We start from the raw sequence: 15,373 nt of genomic DNA, 5'->3' as shown, positions 1-15,373 counted from the left end.
CACATTAAAGACGTCCTATACCCAACTGGGGTGCTCCTGCGTCAGTGGAGTTTCGCCTCATTTCTTCAGAACAAAACATACGACTCGTGATATAAATAATCATACGAAAAGGAAAAAGCACTTTGAGATGTAAAATGTTCTGTCCTTGTATCTATGCACTAACTAAATAATGAATAAATCTAAACAAGATTTGACAAATGAAAGTGTGTAGAGTGCATGTGATTCTCCATGATTTCCCCATGTCATGACACACAACAAACAGCTTGTGGTTCTGATACAGCGACAGTGATCCATTAGAGACAGCAGCTGTATACACTATTATATGTGCCCCAAAAGATGTTGCTGTTTATTTGCATCCAGAGTGTAAAACTGAGATCAAATCTCGATGTGGAGACACATCTTTATGGCAAGCATGAACACAGGAACAGGCAATCATTTGAACAATCTGGTAAACAATGGCTTAGTTGAGCGAGCAGGCATGTGCTCAGTTGGACTGTCACACAAAAAGAAACCAGCGTAGCTGTAGCTCCTCTGTTACCTCAACTGTCTGCTGTAGGTCTGCTGTAAAAGCAAGACACAAGTTAAAACCCACTCTGCAGATTCCTGTTAGTACCCATGGAGATCAGTGGCTTGGAGGGGTTGACAAAGCTCAACCAGAGTCACCAGAGACAATAAGAACAGCTCATTAACCAAACACCCAGAGACACTACACACGACACAGAGTGCTCAGCATAACATCTGTGGTGTGTCAAGATGATTTCTAAGATTAACATACTTTGCAGTTGCTCACAAATTGATCATTTGTGTTCTCAAATTTGTACGCAACCGGTTATCCACTTGTCTTGTCTCAAATCAAAATGAGCAAGCCAACCACAGAGAACCAACAAAAAAAATAAAAAAAAAAACGGTATACTACTTCCTTTTCTGTTGGCGCTTCTTGACATTTTTTAACACACTGTTTATTGCAAGCTGACTGTAACAATTTTAGCCCAGAAAGACAAGAGTTATGACTTAAGAAATGAGTTATGAGTTAAGAAAATACGGAAGTCACACTGCTGTAAGACTTTATACCGACTCGTTTTTCAAGCATTGTTGTTGTTACCTTGTTCCCCTTTCTTCCTCTTCCAGTTGAGCAATGAAGAGAAAAAGAACACCATGAATGTGTATAGTGCAGTGCACAGTAGACGTGATCCCAGATTTCAAGCAAGCGGTCTATAAAAGACATTCATTTGTGTATTAGGTGACCTGGGTTCCTGAGTTAAGTCAAAACCACTTTACAAAAAGTTGGCCAATTCTGGGTGTTATTATTAGTGGCTTGACAATAAAATAAAACATTGTTCTTATTTTACACCTGTTGAGGCTAAGATGCAGTCATGTTACATCTGAGTCAACCCAGTGTTAATTTTGATGACAAAGACTACGACGAAAAATATTTGTCACTGAACCTTTGCCATGAATGAAAAGTAATTAAAAACGAAATAAAATGTCAGATATGATGACAAAATGTGTGACTAAATGTGACTGAAACTAACAAGACAAAAATGTTAGGGATGGACAAATGGAGAAGAGATCCAATCAGAACTATCTTTTTGTGGGACAAGTTGGGAAAAAATCCAATAATGGGGGTAGGTTGATCTATGCAGAAGAGAGCCATTTTAAAATGCCACAGCAAATGCAGTTCATGAACAATGGGAATGTCAGAACTAGGACAAAAATGGAGAAATGACATCTGGTCACTCTTTACATACAAAAAAAGGACAACAAGACCACCTGTAAACCATGTGGAGCAAAGATAGCTGGAAAAAACACCTTGAAGTGTCATTTACAGACGGCTCATCCAGAAATACGTGCGAAGGTTAGCATACACGCTAAGGTTATTTCACCAGTTAAACTGCTGTGTTTCCACTAAACTAAAATAAAAGCTAAGGGAAACCACCTCTGAACTGCACTGATAAGATGATTGTCTCCATGAATTTACTTGATTTATTCACCCACGCAGACAAATGATGAAAAAAGATGACCATGGGCCAAGAGGAAATTAAGCTAGTGCTGCTAGTGCTAGCCACTAACAGACCATCTCTACGGCTTTCATAAGTTCTTCAAAGTACAAAACTGAATCGAAGGAACAACAGAACAAGGAGCAGACCTAAGCTAGATTTGACTGCACGCAATGGCATCATAGCCAACACATGATGGATACATATAATGACTGGAAATGACTAAGTCTGCTGTAATATTAGTTGACTAAAATCTGCTAACTAAAACTAGACTAAGACTTCAGATGATTAATACATGACTATAACTAATAAGTATTTGCTGTCAAAATTGAGACTGGGTCAACCTAAACTTCTAAAGTTCAAACATACTGCTATGCACAACATCCCAGTCTTTTCCTTTCCTTCACACAGTGGAACTGCAACACTACAGCAACACTGTGGGTAACATCAATATTTAAGCACAAGGCCTTTATGCCTGGCCGCTCCGGACTGAATAAATCTGCCCTGTCAACGTTTCCCTTCTGGTTCGTCAATATGAACCTACCACACAGTGCTGCTGTGGCTGCTTCCAACTGATCAAGGGCCTGATATAACGCGACAGCAAGACTTTCCTGCCTGTCCTAACTCACGATGTTATATCTCACCAAGTCGCTATAAGTGGAGCTCACCATCAGTGCCACTAGATTGAGACGTGTTCTGCTGTCACTCAGCCTCTTTAAACACCCTCACAGTATAGGGAATGACTCATTGATTGTTGCAAAAACACATCCATGAGCAACAGTCAATTGGGAGTGGAATTTCCATTCCACATTTCGATCTGGGTGTGCCATTCAGAGATGGGGGAATGTTTCACTGTTGGATGTGACAGAGTGGAGAGACCAGGGTCACCACGACCTTCATACCACCACAAACCCCCTAAATTTCAAGTTCAAAAGCCACTTCCCGGATATTGAGTCCAGCAATGCAGTCTGCCAGCCAGCCACAGAAGCTAATTAAAATTCGGTTGTCTATCAGTTGATCGTGGCTTTCTGCTAACAGCAGTAATTATGAGGTGATGAAACAGACTTGCCTCCTGATAACTGTACTTCATATTTGCCAGCGAGACCCAATATGTTCTGACCAAAGAACACAATAGTAGCCCTCTTTCAGCTGCACAACCTTGAGAAAGCATAAGACCAGCTTTTCATCACTAACTACTTGATGCCTTGATATGGAAGAGCTCATCAGCTGCTTCACGGATTAAGGAGCAGGGAAAGGAGATTGCCTTTCAACATGTTTCATTTAATATATAACTTAGTGGATCTTGGGCAAAGACATCCTGCTCATGGTGAGGGACATAATGGGCAAGCTAGTCCACTGGAGATCTAGAATATGGAACCACATTAGGATACCTAGTTCAAAATTCATTGAATAAAACACAGAAAACATTTTCCCTTCCCAACAATTGAAAAAAGCAGATCCCTGGTACAGGACAGCTCCAGCACAACGTACATACTTGTGTTGGCATTTTACCACTCTCGATGCAGCAGCAGCCCACATAATCCATTGAATGTTGGGCCATATCCTGTGTATTGATAAGCTAAATGGTCATATAATTTCCAGTAGCAATGTTATGGCTTGGGGCACTACTTGTCCTTCTATATTTCATGCATGTAAAGCATGTCCAGCATCACTTTGACCAAGAGTCTGACCTTGAGTGGAGCCATAAATATGAAATAAAATATATTTTATACACCTTGAATCAATTTGAGCCCAAACTAATGCCATAAAAAGAATCACAATTATGGAATGGTTTGATTCTTTTTCTTTTAAAATGATCAACACATGTTTTTTATTATTCTGTATCCCAAATCAAGTTCTAAACCAAAAACCAATAAACTTTGGTCACAACCATTTAATATTTAAGAGATTCTTAGTTATTTTATAGTAACTGAGGCACTCAGTCGCACACCACACCACACCACACCACAGCCAAGGACCTACCTGCACTGAACTTTGCTGTTATCCTTAATATCATAATCATCATCTGTTACTTCAAAGAATAACCTTTCTAATTTAGAAAAAGCACTTGGGGATACAAAGCTAAGACTGCCAGAGAAACACATTTCACAAATGTCTTCTATTCATAGCTACGTGTTTACAGTACAGGCTTTGAAACAGCTCTCAATTCCAGTGTGAGAAACCAGTCCAAATACATCTGGGGTATGAAGTATTAGCCAGACTACTGCTGCCAGCAGTCACTTTGAAGTTTATCAAAGTGTAACCTTGACAATTTAAGGCTATTCATGGTTAGATAAACAAGCTACAGTCCATTGTGGACTGGAAATTAATCAAAAACGGATCCAGGTACCCATGATAGTTCGACCAAACCCATCTTTAGAGCCTTACTTTATCAACACTTAAAAGTGACATATGATGGGTGTCCACTTACAATCGCTATGTTATAATGGATCCCTTTCATTTCTTTTCATTAGTTTGAAGCCCTTTGTTTCAAGAGGCAATATAGCAACTGACACCATGTGGCCAAAAGTATGTGGACATCCACACCCACATACTTTTGTGTGGTGTTGCTGTGGGTAGGTTTTGGATAGTCCTAATTAGTTCTTATGAAGTAACACAATAATATTTTGACTAGATAAGTGTGTTATTCAGACTTTGAGGCAACATTTTGGGAGGACGCCTTCCTGTTTCATGACAATGTCCTTATGTGCAAAGTGTGCTCCATAAAGAAATGATTAGGCCTGCACGGACCCCAGAACAAAAGCATCAAATGTGACCTAAAGGGAGAAGCCAGATTGTTTCCATGATGGAAAACCTGAGGCACACACTCGGCCACTGCATATAATGGTTGAGCACCCACATACTTCTCATTATAGAGCATAGCAACAAATGAAGGAGAGTTAATCATATGGTAAATGTGAGTGAAACAAACGCTGGGGGCAATCTAGTTTCCACTGTGCACTGACCATCTGACAGTAAGACTGGGTCATCTTTCTATTATGTGGAGTTCATAGCTCATAACACACTGCACCATGCAAACACCACCAAGTTCCAGACGTCGCTAACCTTCAACTGTCAAGCATAGCTACTGCTTTAAATCTACCAAATAAGAACTCAGCCTGGCAGGACTGCTGTGACCTAGAGGGAACGTTCAAGGAAAAACACAAGCTGTTTCTGTCTGCACATGTGCACTGAACGCCTGGATCCACGCACGACACATGACCCAGAGTGGCATGCGAGGGTCTGGGGAGCGTTTCCCGTGCATTCCTCTCCATTATCACCGAGACTTATCGTCTGCCTTCTGTGCCATGCGGAGTAAAATTACCGCGGTGCATCACCCGTCTCAGTTCGTGTCCTCGCACTTATCTGGGTGGGCTTACCTTGTCCAGCTCGTCATGCAGCTCCGACAGGGTGGGTCTCACGAGTTTTTCCCCCAACGGCGCCGCAGTCTGACGGTAGAAGTCAATGTTGGGCACTGCATCGATGGTGTTGTGACCAAAAGTTCTCAGGTAATAGGTGTTGGTGTGGGTGTCGTAGTGATAGTGATGCTGGCCCCCCGTGGATGAATGCAAGCTAGTCTCACTCATCACCGTGTCCCCGTTCTGCAGCCCCTCGGCCACCGGCGCTGCGTCCGGAGAGGCCGCGCTCCCCGATCCACTCGGATCCGCAAAGTTCACCACCCGAAATCGGCCTTTGGCTTCCTCTCCGCCGGCACCCGAATCACTGCCCGCACCTTCCGGGGCAGTTGCGGAGGCGTCGGAGCTCGGGGACTTGTCGTCGGCGGCGCCCGCAGCCTCAGCCACAATGTCCACCTGGAAGCGGCTCTGGCTGGGCGTCGGACCGGCCGGCTTCTGTCCGGCATCTGGGGCTAGGAACTCATTTTCCGCCGAGGTGCTCTCTGCCTGGCCGGAAGGCGCGGAGGATGGCGCTGACATGGCACAAAAAACGAACGTGAAAACCGTATGGGAAAAGCACGTTACCGGGAGCAAAACTAAATGGAGAACGCATGTAAGTCCGGGTGTCCCCCGCTACAAACGCTTAAGTGTCTTCCTAATTACGGGTAGGAACACGCTGCACTGTCAGCTCAGAAAAGGCGCAAGGCAGCCGTGTGGAGAGCGGTAGTAGAGGAGGATAGCTCGTTAGCTTCGTCAGAACATGCGGCTACAGGCTGGAAACTTTCAGACACTCTCCTTCTTCCCCTTCCGCTTTAATAAATCCAAAATGTTCACGGTTACCTTCGCTCACTCGAAGCCACAGGACTATACCCGTCCGCTTCTAGTGTTTCTGTTGTTCGAAGAAAGGATGCTGTTGTCGACCTTGCCGCAGCTCCTCCTAAACTCCTAGAGCTTCCCTCACCCCTATTATACACACTGCAGACGGCATCACTGAAGGGTGGGCTCCCGCTGAGGGTGACCTCGCGAGATGTCATCGCCTGCGCGTCTTTCTTTTAGCGGGGGAAAGAAATGTCGCGAGACGACATCACAAAACCCAAACAGTAGGCGTGACGTTATCAGGTTCCTATGGGAGGAAGGGATGGGGACGGGGAGGGACGCGAAACTGCACCAGCAGGTCTACAACACGCGTGTATGCGCGCTGTTGTCTGTCTGTCTGACGGCATTGAACACAGGTGTCAAATTTACGACCCAAGAGCGGCCTACCAGCGTCTAATCTGGCCCGTAACATGAATTTGCAGCGTGAAAATTGCACAACAGCTACCCACACTTTCTCCACCGTTTTAAAAAGCGAAGTGGGCACAACAGTACAGTGAGACGCGGGACTTAACAGCAGACAGAAATGTTCCCAAATTGCACTTATTCTTCTTAAGAAGTTTACGTATTTATTTTATTATTAAATGTAATCATTTCCCGAATTTACTTTACAAATGCAGCACATATGTTCACCTCTGTTCTGTCTCTCAGAGCACACTTACAATATATGCAGCGTTCTCTGTTGAGAGGGTGTTATTTATTCAAGTCTTTGTGATATAAACGTGACATAGCTGATCGTGATTGTTGTAAAATGAAGTAACTTAAACTAGATAATTAAATACTGATACTTAAATCATGTGCTTTGATTTGGTTATAAATGGATAAACAAAATCCTGCATGTTATGTTACTTTTAAATTACAACATAAAGTGAAATCTAGCACATCTGAATGTCAGATACGAGATGCATTTAGAAACCCATATGGGATACTGTACCCTCAGCTGACCTATTGATCACTCTGACCTTATAACAAAACCCTGTGAGACGTCCATGTTGCACTTTTTTTCCAGTGGAATCAAATTGAATCACTCTAATCGGGTTTGGTTTCACAGAAAATTTAATTATACCAAGGATAGCTTAGTGACTTGATATACACTGAACAATTTGATACTGTAAAAAATGCCATTAATATAAATTAAAATGTTTTTACAACTCCCACTCATTCAACATAGCCAAATCCCTTTTCACCCCTATCACTGTCACCCAGCCTTATTGATGGTGAAAACTGGCTGAGAGAGGCTGAAGGAACATGACGTATTTTTAGGGATAACTGTAAGGCTGAACAAGCTCAGACTTACAGGTTTGTTGGCAGGTCATAAAGTTTATCCAAGGTTGGGTTTTGCTTTTGGCAAAATAAAACAGGTTACGAGCTGAATGATTTTGAAGACATAGTTCGTCAGCTGTGATCTTTACATTTAACACGGTGCTTGTTGGTCTTTAAACAACGTGGACTTCACCGTTTACGCAGCTGGTCACGCCTCCTGAGAATTTGTTACTCACCCCTGTTGTGTCAACACATTAGGTACGGTATCATATACATACCGTGCGTGGGATTGTCATCATTGACACCAGACAGGAAGAGTGAGCAATAACATTTTTTTTGCAACATAATGAAAGCTGTTGTGGTTATACACTCAAACCACTCACCATAAGATTGGCGGCACAGTATGGCCAGTCAGAGGAAAGGCAGAACCACTAAACCAAGGAAGGAAACACTGATCATTCAGAGGGACGGCCACTAAAACGGGACAAAACTCTGTCTCTCTCAATGCGGTTTTATTTCTTACGCTTTCAACTGTACTTATATGTGCATGTGATTGACAATGGAGTATGGAGAGGTTTCTGGACATGAATTCTTTGTTTGTTTAGTGTTTGTGTTGTAGTTTACTGTTACTTCTCCCAGCCTCCGTTAAGTTCCCCTGTCGACCTTTGGCAATAATGCAGAGGTTTTTTTGCCAGGATGTTTTTGAACAGCTGATTTGAAAAGAAATATATTTAGAGTAGCTATTACATTTATGAGCTGAGATTAAACAGATGGAAAAGATACTCTCATTTGTAAATACATATTAAGACATGAACCAACACCGATGCCCAAGCTTAAAGTCACTTACCCATATTGACTGTGCAAATGCAAATACGAAATCCCTTGCTGTTCAACCTAGAATTTGTCACTGGACACCTAAAGACAGACTTAGAGTCTTACAGACTAGGGGTATAGGGCCTCAGGGCAATCTCTCTCTTCTTTGCGCTTGTTTTAGGTCAGCGCTGTATTTACTGGACACAGTGAATACATTTACATCAGTCTTTTAATTTGACATTACAAACGAACAAAGTGTATTATAAATACAGAAACTATGTTCATTGTTGTCTGTTATCTAGCTTCATTGTCAGTTTTTGTCCTTTTTTTTAGCCCAAGTGCTGTAAAATGGTGAAACTACTGCTCTACACACTAAATACACTATACTTCTAACTTCCCCCACCACAGTGGGAACAAACAGCGATACTGTATTTAGTATGTAAATCATTCTTAAACAGGTTTTCTTTGTATACTGACAAGAATATTTTCTCTGGTTACATAGACATTGTTTCTGTTGCTGGGAAGACTGGGGGGCAAATCGGCCACCAGCAACTCAAAGTGGGGACTTGTGAATAATGTTATCATTATATTTGTCATCAACAGCTTTGTCAATTACAGCTGGGTGTGGACACTCGGAGACAACTTCTAGTGAAACTAGCCAACTTTTCAGAGAAACTCACATTTTGAGTATTGGCTTAAGTCATCTTTCTTGACTCATAATCTTTTATTAATAATCACACAGTGTAGATATAAAGCTACAAGAGTAGGATGCAAATGCGAGACAAAAAAGCAGGTTCCAAAGAGTAACCTTTATTACATGAAGTGGAGTTAGTCCAGATAATAAAACTGGCAGAGTAAAGACACAAGAAAGAACAGACAAACTGTCAAGGACAATGACTTGACAAAGACCCAGGGAACTGATCGAGTAACAAGCCTGAAACTAATAAGGGTGGGGCAGGCGATCACAAAGACGGGAAAACACACAAAGGGAGGATGTAAAACAGGCATGGATACACATTTTTTTATTATTAAACAGACCTACGACAGTTGTGTCTGTGTACTGTTATCTGCCTGTCTGTCAGTCTGGTAGTTTCCTGTATTGCTTCACATCAGAAGGGCATTTTTTTTGTGTTTCCTGTCACACTGAGGACTGATTGTTTTTGTGATATGAGGTAACAGTTTGTAGGCTTGTGTTGCAGGCATAACATGGTCACCTTTGCATCAGAGTACACTCACAATATGCGTCACAGTATGCTACATGAAGAGAATGCTATTTAATGATTAAAAAGGTTTGAAAATTGTCTTCTTTATATATTCAGTTAGGATATTCATGAACATTCATCTATTGTAAAGCAGGGTAAACACTGAAATGGAGAATGTAAAACACACATGGACAGATGGGGTGAGTTTTTTTTTTTTTTTTTTTTTTTTTTTTTAATAAAACTGGTAACCAACTACAAGATCCATCTAAAGTTGTCTTTTTTATTACAGGTCAGGCCTGTATTGCTCTTCTTTACACATCACTTTATGATTTAATTATTGCTCTCTCTGCTTGACAGAAAAAAAGCACATGCAGGTGTAGTGTTGATGTAGGTTTTAATTATGTTTATGATTTCCCATGCGACTGTGACCAGCGGTGACGTTACTGCATTGCAAACATCATCATTTACTGCCAGTTGGTTTATTTAGTTTAGTAATTGGGGGGACGTTACTACAGTGCTGAATTCTGTAGGCAAAAAGACTAAAATAAGGGTCGAAAAAACTTTTTTTTGTTGTTTGTTTTAGACGTTTGTCTATGATAAAATGACAAAAATCTGATTCGATTGGACATTACAGATTTGATACATTTGAAATAGAAATGTGCTCTTACATTTCACATTGTTGTGGCAGTCAGAACAGGAGGGTACGGACTGAGTAAGTGTCACAATAATGATCTCCTGCTGTAGAGCACAGCATTAACTGGATTAGCAGTCCTCTTGGCTAATGAGCGGGAGAAGCTGTCTGGGGGGGTCTGACCTTCCACGCTGCTGTGAGATGATATAGTGTCAGATTCCTTAATTATGTTGCTACAAGCCTAGGCTGCTCGGGGACCTCCCATGATGCACAGAGAACCTGTACTCTCCCCTTCTCTCTTTCGTTTGCCATGCATTTATATATCTCTACAAAGCTTTAACTTTGAACCCACTCTTTTGTTGTTTTTTTCTTCTCTACCCTCTCACTTTGTATCTTCTCACTCGAACTGACCTGTGGCTGCTGGTCCCACAATGTTCATTAGTGTTTTTTTCCTGTTAGAAAGAGGGGCCTTCCTTTGCACTGGAGGCATTTCCTCAAGGAGGAATTGTTAGTGTCATCTATAATATTGTAAAGTACTGACTTTACTAAATGCCCTGGTATGCAGTTGTAGAAGATGAGATGAATCGCGTCGCAGTGTGTTGCAGCGCATCTCATAGCATCATATCCTGTCTGCCCATCTATGGAGTAATGACCTATACTATAGGATCACTGCAACTTAATATATTAAATTTGCAAATAAGCCACAATGTTATGAACACTGAGACCTTTTTCAGATGTTTTGTAGAGCCCGAAACGTGAATCAAATCCTGCACGCACAAAAAAACACACCAAACCAATGCTAAATGCTGCATTTTGAGAATCACAATCATTGCAGGGTACAACAGTGACCCGGTTAACATACAAATAGCTTGTATGTCTGTGAAGGTTCTCAGTCATCCAGGTCATGGTAATCCAAAAAAGCTTCTTCAGTTCTGAACTGAAGAAGCTACTCGGATGAGTGGCGAAACGTCTTCAAGAAATTCTACAAGTCCAGCTGACCTTATTCAACGCTTTTTTGGAATACAAATAGCTTCTAGCTGGCCACAATAGAGTGGTATTTCTGTGGTAATGTAGGGTAAGATGTTCAACCTGAACGGTCCAAACTGTGGCTTTATTTCATCAGAAGAGACTGTATAAGAACAACATGCAGCACTGTAATGTCAAGCTAGGGCGGTAACGCCACCAACATGCTGATGTCCTTGTGCCATGTGTTCAACAATCTCCGGTCAACAAGTCCTACTATCGCTAAGTCTCAGTCGAGCAGTGCTAGTGCTACTGCTAGTGCACAAATTCCTATTTGTTTACTTACATAATCTGTTATCTCTTGTTTAGAAACTCAATAAATATATGCTATTAACGCTTCAGCTGCTTTGTCTAAACCAAAAACTCACAGGAGGAATTGATAGAGGAATCGTTAAAGAATTGGATTGATAAGCTGAATCGATAATGGCGTCGATATCAATAAAATCTTATCTAAGAACACATAACATTCTACAATGGGATGGTTACACAAGAACTAAAGTGACCAAGTCAACTTTCTGACCTTAATCCAATAGAAACATTGTGGTAGAATCTGAAGCAAACAGTTCATGTGAGAAAACCAAACAGCATCTTGGGACTAAAGGGGTTCTGTGGTTCCAAAATTCCTCTTTGCTGTTGTAAATGACTCATTAATCTCACTTTTCCCCACATTTAAACAGTTCCATAGCTCCTGGATGGAAATAAAAAGAAAGTATGTAGAATTTTTTTAGAGAGGAACCATTAATTCATAATGACATTTATACAGGCAACATATAAAACAGTTGCAAATAGCAAACAGGTTTACCTCTTCCCACACTGTCAATGCAGAAAATCACAACATGACTTGAACAGAACAAAGTATAAAGGGGGATTGTCTTGAATTTATCCACCACTTACATTATTTTTGTCTTCGAGTGGGTAATCAAATTATTCGTCTCTGTCAAATGTTTTCATCAGTCTCATGAGTTCACTGCTTAACACGGTAAAACCCAAAGGAGATACAGTCATGTGAATAAGTAAGCATATCCCATTAGAAATGTTGGACAAGCAAACTCTTTCAGCCTCTTTGAAGCAATTCCTACAAGCAAAGGTGATTCACCAGAAAACAACCAAGAAAGAAAGAAAACATTTGTCACATTCTCTTGTACTTGCACTTGTTGACATCAACTTGCTGAACTCTTTAGTTCCATGATGCTGGGGCTGCCCTTTTTGAAGTCCAACATAATTAGTCAATAAGTATAATATAATAATAATAATTCATGTGTGAGCTTCAACTTTCAGATGGAGGGCTTCACATTATCTTCAAGCAGTCACTGACAAGGTGAATCAATCAGGTGAGACTGTAACATTTCCACCACCATGCTTCAGTTGGTATGAGGTTGTTTTCTTAAAAATCTGTTTTCGGTCCCTGCCAGGCTGTTAATGTGGCCAAAATAACTCTGTCTTGGCCTTTCTAGAGCATGGCATTTCAAAGGGCCTCGTTTCTGTCCAGATGATCACTGTCAAACTGCAGTTTTGCTCTAATGTTGATTTAGGACTGAAATGGCTTTTCTGTCACTTTCCCCTGCATTCATTGAGAATTGCCTTCTATGTGTTACATTCTGAATTTAAGATTAGAGGATTTGCCAGTCACTTAACACTGGCCCAAAAATGATTGGTTGGATGTGTGAATGAAAAGGGGAAAATGTTTCATTTCAGAAGTGTAACTGTGTGTTGGCAGACACTTTTAGCTTTATAAATAGTCCATCCAAGATAAACAAGTACTGTCTCCTGCTTCCTTCCGCAAATTCTGCAAATCCTTTGTGTAGAATCATCCTCATCATTTTATGTCTCCCTTTTAAATGTTACATGTTATCTCTTAATTGTTCAAACGGTGCCAAAATTCAGCTGTTCCTTGAGGCAAGATCCCCTCCACCTAATGCAACTTTCAGTTTGAACATTTCTGAATCTAGCGCTTCGTGTCGAGGGTTCTCTGACACGGGCTGCTATCCAGGACCCAGGCTGATTGTAATGTGGGGCATGTGAGAGCAGTGTAAATGTGACTTACTAATTTAATTTCACTGTCTCCTCTCTCCAGAAGAAGGTGCAAAACAACAAAAAGGAGATCGTTTTGCCTGGTTGAAAGTAACCTGTTGATGCACATACACATACATGTGAGTGATGCAATGGATGGCACACTATTTCACGGATCGACATATAGAGACGGTAATCATGAACAGCACGTGATGTGCGATATTGTAAGTGTACAATAAATCAGATTTACAAATTTATTATGAGGAAGGAGATGCTTTTATTGCATTTGTTAGAACTCAAGGATACGCCTATGCTCTTTTCTGTTTTTGGAGTAACATCACACATGTGTGTGACCTACTGGCGCTTCCGCTGAAATGGACTTACAGCCGCCTCTTATTGAAGTATTTCAATGTGCCTATGTCTGTGTGATTTATATTTGTTGGAAACAGAAATGCAGTGAAACATCACTTGCCAAACAGAAACTCTGCTAAGAGGGATTCACAGTCATCTGCCCAAATTTACATAAGCGTCTTCTGTATCTGTAATTTTTTGCCTGTAAATGGTCCTAATGAAGAGAGCCGTGTTTTGGAGAGACTCAGTTGTTTACTGGTTCTCTTTTGGGCTCATATTCCTCCCTGCACATGGAAATGCTAGCAGCTCCTTTGGGGCTCAGGTGGCAGTATTTAGAAAAAGTTGCACCTAGGACTTTAAACATGCTTCGTGATTCTTGTTTTTCTCATAATCACCATACTTAAAGCTCCAAGCAAGATCAGACGCACGCTAGGACTGGTGAAAAGTGGCCTCACATATTGATGTCTTTAAAGCGTGAAGAAAACAAAATCTATCATTATAGCAAGAGGGCAAAATGCTACAGAGTACTGAGTTAAGGCCAAAAGGCAGAAAACTGGACTAAAATACGACTTGACATGGAGCTATCACCGTCGTAAATGATCTGTGTGCTGTGTTATCTTAGGTTGAATGACTCTTGCTTTTTGTTTTTTAATACTACTAGTGGAGGGAAACAGGAAGTAATGAGGTAAGTGTGAGGCAATGGTTTGCAGAACACAGCCTGGACTCAAACCTGCACCACTGCAGTAAGGACTAAAGCTTCAGTATACAGGATGCCAAGGTCAGCCTTTTACCTCATTTTCAGTAAAGACACACAAACGTTGAGTATTTTCAGATTTTTTCACTCTGGGACTCTAACTCCCATCCTATTTGTTCCTACACTGTGGTTTCATTTTCAAGACTTAAGTATATTCCTATATTTCCTATGGACACTGTAGTCTTTGGTGATCTTTACATGAAAGGGACCATTATCAGCAACAGAGAAATCCACATTGGAAGCTGCAGTGAATATCTGGTGCAGCTGGAAGGTGTGAGTGGACTGAGTGGAAAATAAATTTCTCTGTTTGTGTTCAAAGTAAACACGTCAGCCAGTGTAACACTTGATATATATGTGACTTTTGTGCACACACAAAGCTTGTTTCTGTACATGGGCTTTGACTCGTGTATGCTTTGATGTATATATGTGTGTTTTTTATATGCAACCCAGTCTATCAGTCATGGACCTTAGAATTTCTACATGAATAAATAAATAAAAATGAATGAATGAAGAAAGAAAGTAAAAAATTAGGTTGACGGATAGAAATGACCTCGCAGGCCAAAGCCGATCAGTAGTGATTTATGATCACCTCTCACCAACATTTAAATAACTAGAAATACAAATAAACATCAAATGATCTTAGAGAACCTCTTCAGACATGGGATTAAGATCTGATCCGGGCCATCTGATCTCAAGTGGCCAGCTTTAAGTACATCTGTTCAGACCTGGCATTAACACGCGTCTCCAAATCCCACCTCAATTTCATGCTCTGTATGCAAGTAAACCCTACACCATATGGGCCGCAGTCAAATATTTTCAACAGCTACTGTAAGGGCCTGTTCAGATATAGCATTAATATCAGATCTGGGTGATGCGATCAAGTGAAAGACAGGTGTGAACACCCTCAGGATGCACGTAGTTCACATTTGAGAGATCTGATCTCTGACCTCATTTGGGGGTGGTCTGGCTCACATGTGTCCACATTCCTTTGGTAGTGTGAACACAATGCATCCTGAACTGCATTAAAGACCTCCTATACTCAATAGGGGTTTGCTTCATTC

The 15,373-nt window shown here is 41.1% G+C and overlaps 1 protein-coding gene across 2 annotated transcripts in view; it reads right to left on the bottom strand.

Moving 5' to 3' along the window:
* Nucleotides 1–6,366, bottom strand: part of slc12a2 (solute carrier family 12 member 2) — a 51,900-nt gene extending 45,534 nt beyond the window's left edge. Inside the window, exon 1 of one of the 2 annotated variants that reach the window (XM_047570385.1) lies at nucleotides 5,378–6,366. In XM_047570385.1, coding sequence (XP_047426341.1) covers nucleotides 5,378–5,932 — 555 coding nt within the window. In that variant the 5' untranslated portion in view covers nucleotides 5,933–6,366. The remainder of the gene's footprint in view (nucleotides 1–5,377) is intronic. The other variant, XM_047570384.1, reaches the window with a different exon arrangement.
* Between the last annotated feature and the right edge of the window lie 9,007 nt (nucleotides 6,367–15,373).

This window comes from Mugil cephalus, chromosome 19 (assembly GCF_022458985.1).
Source record: "Mugil cephalus isolate CIBA_MC_2020 chromosome 19, CIBA_Mcephalus_1.1, whole genome shotgun sequence".
NCBI lineage: Eukaryota > Metazoa > Chordata > Actinopteri > Mugiliformes > Mugilidae > Mugil > Mugil cephalus.
Note: the sequence above shows the minus strand (reverse complement) of the source record. Positions and strands in the feature narration are given on the sequence as shown.